The following is an 11,546-nucleotide window of genomic DNA, read 5'->3' on the forward strand; positions in this document are numbered from 1 at the left end:
CTTCACAGCTTTTTAATATATAATGCCTAAAGGCGGACACAATATGAAATACTGAGATAGATCTAGCTGGAGTAAAGATTAAAGGTAACTTCCTTACTCTCATTCCTTCCTCTATTAATAAATTTGAAGTTCTTTGAGCATTTATGTTTCATCACTTACAAAGATTTGTGTAAATGCCCAAGGGCTTTCTGTGTCTTACCATTGTGTACTCCACAACCACCTGATGGAGGAGCAGGATTCCAAAAGGTAGTACTTCCAATTAAATTCTAGATTAGAGTGGTGCTGGAAAAGCAAAGCAGTTCAGGCAGCATCCGAGGAGCAGAAAAATCGATGTTTCGGGCAAGAGCCCTTCATCAGGAATAGAGGCCTAGTGCTTCCAATTAAACCTGTTGGACTATAACCTGGTGTTGTGCGATTCTTAACTTCGTACAACCCAGTCCAACACCAGCATCTCCAAATCACAATCCAGTCAGATTAAACAATCACCAGTTGTCTATGTCTCTCTCTGATAAGACACAGCTCTAAGATCTTCTGGGACTGTGGCAAATTTACCATTACTTAGTGACCTTGATATACCTGTATCACTTGCCCTGAAATACCTGTACCAGTAACTTCTCTCCTATTATAACTTCAGTGAAAAGAGTAGCTTAAAGAAAGTCCATTTGGCTGTCTTGAAGAGTTTTCTGTTTAATGTGCAGTATCATGGTTCAACTTAGACTCCTTTTGCCCTACTTATGTGCAGATTTAGTCTTGTCCATGGCCACTAAATGGTTCGGAGCACAGGAAATTTCTCATGGCAGCAGTAATAGTCCCTCATTGCCAATATTCAACTCACCTTATTGATCACAGTCCCACAGTTCTCTCCAATCACTTCACCAACCTGAGTTCTTCACCAACAATAGACTTGACACCAGACCAACATAAGGCAATTGATAGTAATGTGGGAATGTACACTGGAAATCAGAACGTGTGTGTTTTGGACACATGGTTGTGCCTTTACTCATGAAACATTGGGCAGCGATTTCTATATCTGGACTAATAATCCAGAGAGAGAGAGAGAGAGGAGTTCAAAGCCCATCGCTTTTTCAGAGTAGAGGGGGCACATTGGTGTAATGGCTCATCCAACAGACAGCATCTCAAGATAGTATGATGCTGTAGGAGAACTGCACTAACACAGAAGCACTCCCTCATTGTTATGCTGAGATGTGGGCATTGCTGGCAAGGATTTACTATCCAACCCTAATTGGTCCCAAACTGAGTGGCATACAAGGCTATTTCAAAGGGCAGGAAATAGTCCCATTATTGTGGGCTTGTAGTGACGTGGGCCAGAGCAGATAGGGGTGGCATTAGTGAACAGTGTGTTTTTCTGACCATGGTAATTTCGCATCCACCATTGCTGAGACCAGTTTTTAAATTTATTACAATAAAATTGGGAATAAATTCCATCAGTTGCTCTGATGGGATTTGAACCAGTGTCCCCAATGTTTTAGCCTGGCACTCTGGGTTACTAGAAGAAATTGAGGATTGCAGATGCTGGAGATCAGAATCGAAGAGTGTGGCGCTGGAAAAGCACAGCAGGTCAGGCAACATCTGAGGAGCAGGAGAATCGATATTTTGGGCAGAAGCTGTTAATCAGGAATGGGGCTTGTGTGCTCTGGGTTACTAATTCAATTACATGAAGCAACAGTTTCCCTTGTCATGGATAGTTTAAAACTTTGGATAGAGTGGTTTAAAAATGTGTTTAGAAAGTTATCATGAAGTGATCATTTTTAATTACCTACCTAATGTTCACTAATGACCTTCAGGGAAGGAAATCTGCTATCCTTGCTCTGCCTGAGCCTGTAGGTAAATTGGAAATAGCCATTAAGGTCCCGTTTCAGAGACCCCAGTGTAATACTAAGGGAGTACCGCACTGTTAGCATGGTCCTCTGAGAGAGATTAACTGACTTTTGAATGAGACGTTAAACTGAGGTCCCACCTCTACTCCCTCTGAAAGATGTACATAGAACATTACAGCATAGTACAGGCCCTTCAGCCCTCAATGTTGTGCTGACCTGTGGAACCAATCTGAAGTCCATCTAATCTACACTATTCCATTCTCATCCATATGCCTATCCAATGACCCTTTAAATGCCCTTAAAATTGGCGAGTTTACTAATGTTGCAACCAGTGCATTTCGCACCCCTACTACTGAGTAAAGAACCTACCTCTGACATCTGTCCTATATCTATCACCCCTCAGTTTAAAGCTGTGTCCCCTCATGCTAGCCATCATTATCGGAGGAAAAGGCTCTCACTGTCTAATCTATCTAACCCTCTGAACATCTTATATGTCTCAATTAAGTCACCCCTCAACCTTCCTTTAACGAAAACAGCCTCAAGCCCCTCAACCTTTCCTCTTAAGACTTTCCCTCCATACCGGGCAACGTTCTAGTAAATCTCCTCTGAACCCTTTCCAAAGCTTCCGCATCCTTCCTGTAATGTGGTGACCATAACTGTACGCATTACTCCAAATGTGGCCATACCAGAGTTTTGTACAGCATAATCTCATAGTTCTGAAACTTAATCCCTCTACCAATAAAAGCTAACACACCAAATGCCTTCTTAACAACCCTATCAACCTGGATGGCAACTTTCAAGGATCTATGTACCTGAACACCGAGATCTCTCTGCTCATCTTCATTACCAAGAATCTTACTATTAGCCCAGTGCTCTGCATTCCTGTTATTCCTTCCAAAGTAAATCACCTCACACTTTTCCACATTAAACTCCATTTGCCACCCCTCAGTCCAGTTCTGCAGCTTATCTATGTCTCTCTGTAACCTATAATATCCTTTGTCACTATCCACAACTCCACCGACTTTAGTGTCATCCGCAAATTTCCTAACTCATCCTTCTATGCCCTCATCTAGGTCATTTATAAAAATAACAAACAACATTTGACCCAAAATTGATCCTTGCAGTACCCCACTAGTAACTGAACTCCAGGATGAATACTTCCCATCAACCACCACCCTCTGTTCATTCAGCTAGCCAATCTCTGATCCAAACTGCTAAATCACCTTCAACCCCATGCCTCCGTATTTTGTGCAACAGCCTACTGATGGGAACCTTATCAAATGCCTTCCTGAAATCACTATACACCACATCAATTGCCTTCCCCTCATCCATCTGTTTGGTCACCATCTCAAAGAACTCAATAAGGTTTATGAGACACGACCTGCCCTTCACAAAACCGTGCTGACTATCCCTAATCAACTTATTCCTTTCTAGATGATTATAAATCCTAACTCTTATAACCCTTTCCAACACTTTATCCACAACTGAAGTAAGGCTCACTGGTCTATAATTACCAGGGTTGTCTCTACTCCCCTTCTTGAACAAGGGAACATTTGCTATCCTCCAGTCTTATGGCACTATTCCTGTATAAAATATGGGTGTAAAGATCAAAGCCAAAGGCTCAGCAACCTCTTCGCCGGCTTCCAAGAGAATCCTAGGATATATCCCATCTGGCCCAGGGGACTTAGCAATTGTAGAAAGTGTGAAAATAGATAACACCTCCTCCTAATGCACCTCAATCTCATCTAGTCGAGTAGCCTGTATCTCAGTATTCTCCTCAACCACATTGTCTTTTTCTCGTGTGAATACTGATGAAAAGTATTCATTTAGCACTTCCCCAACTCTTCTGACTCCATGCACAACTTCCCACTACTATGCTTGATTGGCCCTAATCTTACTCTAGTCTTTCTTTTATTCTATAGAAAGCCTTAGGGTTTTCCTTGATCCTATCCACCAACGACTTCTCATGTCCCCTCCTGGCTCTTTTTAGCCCCTTCTTTAGGCCTTCCCTGGCTAAACTGTAACTCTCAAGCACTTTAACTGAGCCACCACATCTCATCCTAACATAAGTCGTCTTCTTCCTCTTGACAAGAGCTTCAAGTCTTTTAGTAAACCACTGCTCCCTCGCTTGACAACATCCTCCCTGTCTGACAGGTACATACTTATCAAGGACCTGCAGTAGGTGGTCCTTGAATAAGCTCCACATTTCAATTGTGCCTGTCCCCTGCAGTTTCCGTCCCCATCCTAAATCTTGCCTAATCGCATCATAATTGCCTTTCCCCCAGCTATACCTCTTGCCTGTGGTATATACCTATCCCTTTCCATCTCTAAAGTAAACATAACCGAATTGTGGTCATTATCACCAAAGTGCTCACCTACCTCCAAATCTAATACCTGGCTGGGTTCATTAGTCACTACCAAATCCTGTGTGGCCTTGCCTCTTGTTGGCCTGTCTACATACTGTGTCAGGAAACCCTCTTGCACACATTGGACAAAAATGGATCCATCTAAAGTACTTGAACTGTAGTCAATATTTGGAAAGTTAAAGACCCCATAACAACTGCTTTGTCACTCACGCTTCTATTGAAGATCATCTTTGCTATCCTATCCTCTACATCTCTGGAACTATTTGGAGGCTGATAGAAAACTCGCAACAGGGTGACCTCTCCTTTTCTGTTTCTAATCTCAACCCATACCACCTCAGTAGATGAGTTCTCAAATGTCCTTTCTGCAACTGTTATACTGTCCTTGACTAACAATGCCACACCTCCCCCTCTTTTACCATTTTCTCTGTCCTTACTGAAACATCTAAATCCCTGCACCTGCAATAACCATTCCTGACCTGCTGTACCCATGTCTTTGAAATGGCCACAACATAGAAATTGCAGGTACCACCCATGCTGTAAGTTCACCCAGCTTATGCCGGATGCTCCTGGTGTTGAAGTTGTCACACTTCAAACCAACTTCTTACTTGCCGGTGCCTTCTTGCGATCTTGAAATATTAGTTCTGACTTCATTACTCTCAACCTCCCATGTACTAGAATTATAATTTCTGTTTCCATTCCCCTGCTGAATTAGTTTAAACCCACCCAAAGGGCATTAGCAAATTTGCCCCCCAGGATATTGGTACCCCTCTGGTTCAGTTGAAGACCACCCTGTTTGTAGAGGTCCCACCTTCTCCAGAAAGGGCCTCCGATTATCCAGGAATCCAAAACCCTCCTTCCTGCACCATTCCTGTAGCCACATGTTCAACTCCCCTTTCTCCCTATTCCTCGCCTTGTTAGCACGTGGCATGGACAGCAAACCAGAGACAACAACTCTGCTTGTTCTAGCTCTAAGCTTCCATCCCACCTCCCTGAATTTCTATCTTAAAACCCCATCTCTCTTCCTACCTATGTGGACCACGACTTGGGGCTGCTCCCCCTCCCCCTCAAGGAACCCGAAAACACAACCAGAGACATCACGATCCCTGGCACCTGGGAGGCAACACAGCAACAATGAGTCTCTCTCATTCCCACAGAACCCTCTATCTGTCCCCCTAACTATGGAGCCCCCAATGACTAATGCTCTGCTCCTCTTTCCCCCTTCCCTTCTGACCAACAGGGACAGACTCTGTGCTAGAGACCTGTGCCCCACTGCTTACCCCCTGGTAAGCTCCGCTCCCCCAAACAGTATCCAAAACAGTATGCTTGTTGTTGACAGGAATGGCCACAGGGCATCCTTGCACTGCTTGCCAGTTCCCTTCTCATTCCCTGATGGCAACCCATCTACCATTTATCTGAGGTGTGACTACCTCCCTATAACTCTTCTCAATAACCCCCTCCACCCCCTGAATGATCCAAACTTCATCCAGCTCCAGCTCCCTAACACGGTTTTCAAGGAGCTAGAGTTGGGTGCACTCCCCACAGGTACAGTCAACAGGGACACTACTGTGTAGACTCTTACTTCCCACATTCTGCAGGAAGAACATTCAACTGCCCTGACCTCCATTCCCACTATTCTAAATTCCCAACAAGACTACTGAAAAATAAAAAAAAACTTACCAATCCGGTGCACAGAATCTTTTTATTTGGTTACAGGAGGATTGCAGGTGGGAGACACTACCTGAGTAGTGTCACCTAGACTACACCTCCTCCCACCCTACCTCCTGTAAAAACACCATTGCTTCTTCCCAATTCCTCCACCGCATCTGTTCCCAATTCTACCTCAAAGTCCCAGATGGCCTCCTTCTTCCACGATCACAACTTCCCTTCCCACAGGGTTGATGACATCCTCCAGCGCATCTCCTCCACTCACACACGCCACCCTTGAACCCCACCCCTCCCAATGCAACAAGGACAGAACCCCCCCGGTCCTCACCTTCCACTTCACCAACCTCCGCATACAACTCATCATCCTCCACCACTTCTGCCACCTCCAAACAGACCCCACCACCAGAGATATATTTCCCTCCCCATCCCTATCAGCATTCCGAAAAGACCATTTCCTCCATGACTCCCTCCGTCAGGTCCACACCCCCCACCAATTCCCTGCCACCGCAGCAAGTGCAAAACCTGCACCCACACCACTCCCCTCACCTCCGTCCAAGGCCAAAGGGATCCTTCCACATCCATCAAAATTTACCCGTACTGCTACCAATGTCATCTACTGCTTGCATTGCACCCAATGTAGTCTCCTCTACATCGGAGAGACAGGATGCTTTCTTGCAGATCATTTCAGAGAATGTCTTTGGGACACTTGCACCCACCAATCCCACCGCCCCGTGGCTAAACACTTCAACTCCCCCTCCCACTCCGTCAAGCACATGCAGGTCGTGGGCCTCCTCCACCGACAAACCGTTACCACCTGACGCCTGGAGGAAGAACACCTTATATTCTGCCTTGGAACCCTGCAACCACACTGGATAAATGTGAATTTCAACAGTTTCCTCATTTCCCCTCCTCCCACATTATCCCAGTCCCAAGCCTCCCAACTCAGCACCACCCTCCGGACCCGTCCATCACCCCCCCCCGACCTATCACCTTTTCCCTCACCTTCAACCACCTCTCGCTTTCCCAGCTACCTGCCCCCGAAGCCCAGCCCCCTCCCATTTATCTCTCAGCCCCAACCCACAAGCCTCATTTCTGATGAACAGGTTATGCCTGAAACGTTGATTCTCCTGCTCCTCGGATCCTGCCTGACCTCTGCGCTTTTCCAGCACTATACTCTTAACACAGAAGCTGGAATAACAGTCTAAGGGTGTGTCTGGTCAGTTAGATTTTTCTTATTTTCAATTTTGATTTCCTGTCTCTTCATTTTGATTTATAGCCACAGCACATTCAGACAAATACAGAGAATATGGCAAGGATATGGGATCGGCTGGATGCATTAGAATATAGGTTTACAAAGATGATTCCAGGATCTCAGAATTATAAGAGTTAAATGACAACTAGCATCCCTGTTGTTGATAATTCATTGATATCGAGAGGAAAGATGAAAAAACGATCAAAGTTCAAAGCTGTATTCTCTGACTAAGTGAATGTGATTTCTGCTTTTGTAATTTGATTTATAAACAAACATCCTTCAGTCTTCAGTACTAAAGCCTTGGTAGGTTGCCATTTAATATTTGCTGGACTAAAGTACACACTCTTTAGAGAAGTAAAGAATGTGCAGTTTAGAGAATAAGGAGAAGTAGAAGAGAGAATTCTGTGATCTGGTTTCTTAGTTGATTAAAGCGAAGTGGTTAATAATAGATGGCAGTTCAGACTTTATACCCGATTGTGTAATCACAGCCCTGCACAGACACTGAGAATACAATAAGATGTGCAGGTCAGGTGAATTGACCATGCTAAATTGCCCGTAGTGCTAGGTAAGGGGTAAATGTAGGGGTATGGGTGGGTTGCACTTCGGCGGGTCGGTGTGGATTTGTTGGGCCGAAGGGCCTGTTTCCACACTGTAATGTAATGTAATCTAATCTAATCTAAAAGTCAAGAAAGAAAGAAAAAGCTGTTTAAATTAGCATTGTCTTACAGTGCAATGTCTGCTATCAACTGCACAAAGCATGAGTTTGTCGAAAGGTTAAAAATAAAGGTTAGGAGTTTCAAGGAACTGACACATACATCCTCTACCCCATGATTTATTTTTATTCACATGGGGAATGTGGGTATTGCTGACTAGGCTAGGATTTACTGCCATCTATTACGGATGTACATTGCTGTAATTCAGTTTTGGGGTAGAACCGTAGGTGCTTGGACTTCCTCACTGAAGAGAACTGAGCTGAGCTTGCAGCAATGGTGCACACACACGGCCTGCTCTCAAGCATCACTGAAGTAAAGGCAAAGTACTGAAAATGCTAGAGGGCTGAAATAAAAAGCAAAACTGTGTTGAGAAACCTAGTCGGTCTGGCAATATTGGAGTAATGCAGCTTTTAATTGTTCCTTGTAAACCGCTAGTAAACTGCATGTGTTAGTTCTCATATTCTTTAATAAAAGCCCTAACTGATACAAAATACACAATCTGCTCCAAACTACTGGATAGCCAGTCTAAAGGGATGTCAAAATTATTACAGATGCACCAGAGCTTTCCCATCTGTTAATTTTTGTATCCAATTCAACAAACATTTCAGGCAAACAGAACTCCCCAAGTATTGAACAAAACATAGATATACAAAACATTTTAATATGAAAAAATGTACTTTGTTTTGCAAAAGATAAAAGCAACGTTATGTACAAAGACTGAACATTGAAGTAAATAAAATGCCGAGGCTTGGCAATGGTTTTTGATGTCATTAGATTTGAGGTTGATCAGAGCTTGCAGAATACCAGATCAAGACAGTATATGTTAACCCATCCGCCATGAGGAAGTTTCCTAATAGATACAACACTGACATCAACTGGTGTCTTTCTTGAATGAAGAATCTCAGTTCAGATCTTGACATGAAGTGTCCTTCCTGACATGTCAGCACGTAAATTGACAGGATATGACAAGCTGTTTCTTTTGAGGTTTAGGCCTCTCACATTTTAGAGTGAGATTTCTGGGTGCTAAAGTGTTGTTTAATCTGCACTTTTAGCTCCATTTATAGGATTACTGGAAAATATGAGAACTGATTTTTTCAGAATTGAATCTATATGGAAACATTTTAAAGCAAATGTTTCAGTTTCGAATTAATCCCAATTATGTTCCAAGTTCCCCAATAACCCCATCCCATAATCTGCTCAGTTGTTAAATGCACTACACTTACTTCAAGAGTGTAAAATATAAAATACAAACATTTTGATGTGGTGATCTGGGTGGCAAATGGGCAGCAAGTTTGTGTCAAACTGTGACAAGAACAATAACTTCAGCAGAGGAAAAAGGGAGTCAAATGAGTCACACAACTGTGCAAATAACTATATTCCAGATATCCTACCGCACAAGAACATATTTTGTACAAAACAAAAGATGGACAAGGGATGATAATCTACACAATAACCACATTAATAATTTGACAAACTAGAAGGACATAACATCCCATATCCCAGCTCACATGAAGAATGGGAAGTGAGAGAAATAGGTCGAGAATGATGGGTAAAAACTTTGTGTATTCTACTGACAGGTCCAATCATCCCGACACCACAGCTGGAAGCAGTTGTGACAACACTACTGCAATTTCCCACAAGCTACTGGTTGTCAGGAGAACAGCATATTCATCAGTGGCTAAAAATGTCCTACAAAATCTTCATACTTACTGTGCGTTTTTTCATCTCTTCGACGTTTTGGTGCCCAGTATGGCCTGTGAACTGCAGTTTCATGACCGTAAAAAGGCGCTATAAAGATTTAGCCAGATGCCATGTGGAGAAACCTGCTGTCCATCATGCCATAGCTGCCCACTGAGCAACTCTGACCAAAAACAAAACTCTCATTCTCAGTTAAAGCAAAGGAACCTCATTCAATAATCAAGTCTTAATTTTTGTTTCCAAAACCAAACAAAAGGTGTCCATACTGGAGCTGAGGAATTGCTTCTTGCACTTTATGGACTGATACTGACCCACAAGCCACACTCGGGATTGGCCTTCTCTAGTAGGAAGAAGGATGGCAGTGGGCAGTTCTTGTCCTCTAGCCCTCGAGACACAGCACCAGTCTGTGTGGCTTGTGGTAGCCCAGTTCACCAGTGTGGTGCGGCGCTACGCCTGTCAGTCCCGAATGTCTGCTCCAATTCACGATAGCCAGCGATCTCATATTTCCACATCACTCTCCTTGTCATTATCGTGGTCACCATCATAAAACTCATTTGCAGCTTCCGGCCTAGAAAATTCATGGAGGTACACAAATAATCAATTCTTCCTTCACACTAACTTTTACCATTAATACAAAATAATAAAACCATACAAATTAACCTTGTGTGAATTACTGCTGCATACAATTGTTAGCAGTTAGAATGTACTGCCCAAAATAGAAACAAAGAAAATTTACAGCCCGAAAACAGGCCCTTCAGTCCTCCAAGCCTGAGCCAATCCAAAAGTACTGTCTAAACCTGTCGGTCAATTCCGAAGCATTTGTCTCCCTCTGCTCCCCACCTACTCATGCGCCTGTCCAGATGCATCTTAAACGAATCTACTGTGCCTGCCTCTACCACCTCTGCTGGCAACGCATTCCAAACACCCACCAACCTCTGTGTGAAGTACTTACCGTGTGTAACCCCCTTAAACTTTCCACCTCTCACCTTAAAAGCATGTCCTCTCATTATTGAATCCTTCACCCTGGGAAAAAGCTTGTCTCTATCCACCCTGTCTATACCCTTCATGATTTTGTAAACCTCAATCAGATCCCCCCTCAATCTCATTTTTTCTAGTGAAAATAAACCTAACCTACTCAACCTCTCTTCATAGCTAGCACCTTCCATACCAGGCAACATCCTCGTAAACCTTCTTTGCACCTTCTCCAAAGTGTCCACATCCTTTTGGTAATGGGGTGACCAGATCTGTCCACAGTATTCTAAATGCGGCCAAACCAATGTTCGGTATAATTTTAACACGACTTGCCAGCCCTTATACTCAATACCCCGTCCAGTGAAGGCAAGCATACCATGTGCCTTCTTGACCACTCTAACCACCTGTACAGCAACCTTCAGGGTACAATGGACCTGCACTCCCAGATCTCTCTGACCATCAACTTTTTCCCCAAGGCTCTTCCATTCATTGTATAATTCGCACTAGAATTAATCTTGCCTAAAATGTATCACCTCACATTTGGCTGGATTGAAAGTCATCTGCCACTTTTCCGTCCAACTCTCCAGTCTATCTATATCCTCCTGTATTCTCTGACAGTCCCTTATGCTTTCTGCCACTCCACCAATCTTTGTGTCATCTGCAAACTTGCTGATCAGACCAACAGCACCCTTTTCCAGATCATTTATGTGGCCCCAACACTGACCCCTGTGGAACACCACTGGTCACCTTTCTCCATTTCGAGAAACTCCCTTCAACTACTACTCTCTGTCACCTGTTGCTCAACCAGTTCTTTATCCACCTAGCTAGAACACCCTGCACACCATGTGACTTCACTACATAAAATTCTTAGGTAACTTGACCTTCAGCCCAACCAGTCCACACCGACCCTCCGAAGAGTAACCCACCCAGACCCATTTCCCTCTAACTAATGCACCTAACACTATGGGCAATTTAGCATGGCCAATTCGTCTGCCCTGCACATCTTTGGACTATGGGAGGAAACCGGACCACCCGGAGGAAA

General features: G+C 43.8%; 1 protein-coding gene across 2 annotated transcripts in view; it reads right to left on the reverse strand.

Annotated features, from left to right (window-relative positions):
- Positions 1–8,475: 8,475 nt before the first annotated feature.
- hdac3 (histone deacetylase 3) overlaps positions 8,476–11,546 on the reverse strand; it is a 36,990-nt gene continuing 33,919 nt past the window's right edge. For both annotated transcript variants that reach the window (XM_072590363.1, XM_072590364.1), the window contains exon 15: positions 8,476–10,100. In XM_072590363.1, the coding sequence (XP_072446464.1) occupies positions 10,031–10,100 (70 nt within the window). In that variant the 3' untranslated portion in view covers positions 8,476–10,030. The remainder of the gene's footprint in view (positions 10,101–11,546) is intronic.

The sequence above is a fragment of the Chiloscyllium punctatum genome, chromosome 20 (genome assembly GCF_047496795.1).
Source record: "Chiloscyllium punctatum isolate Juve2018m chromosome 20, sChiPun1.3, whole genome shotgun sequence".
Taxonomy (NCBI): Eukaryota; Metazoa; Chordata; class Chondrichthyes; order Orectolobiformes; family Hemiscylliidae; genus Chiloscyllium; species Chiloscyllium punctatum.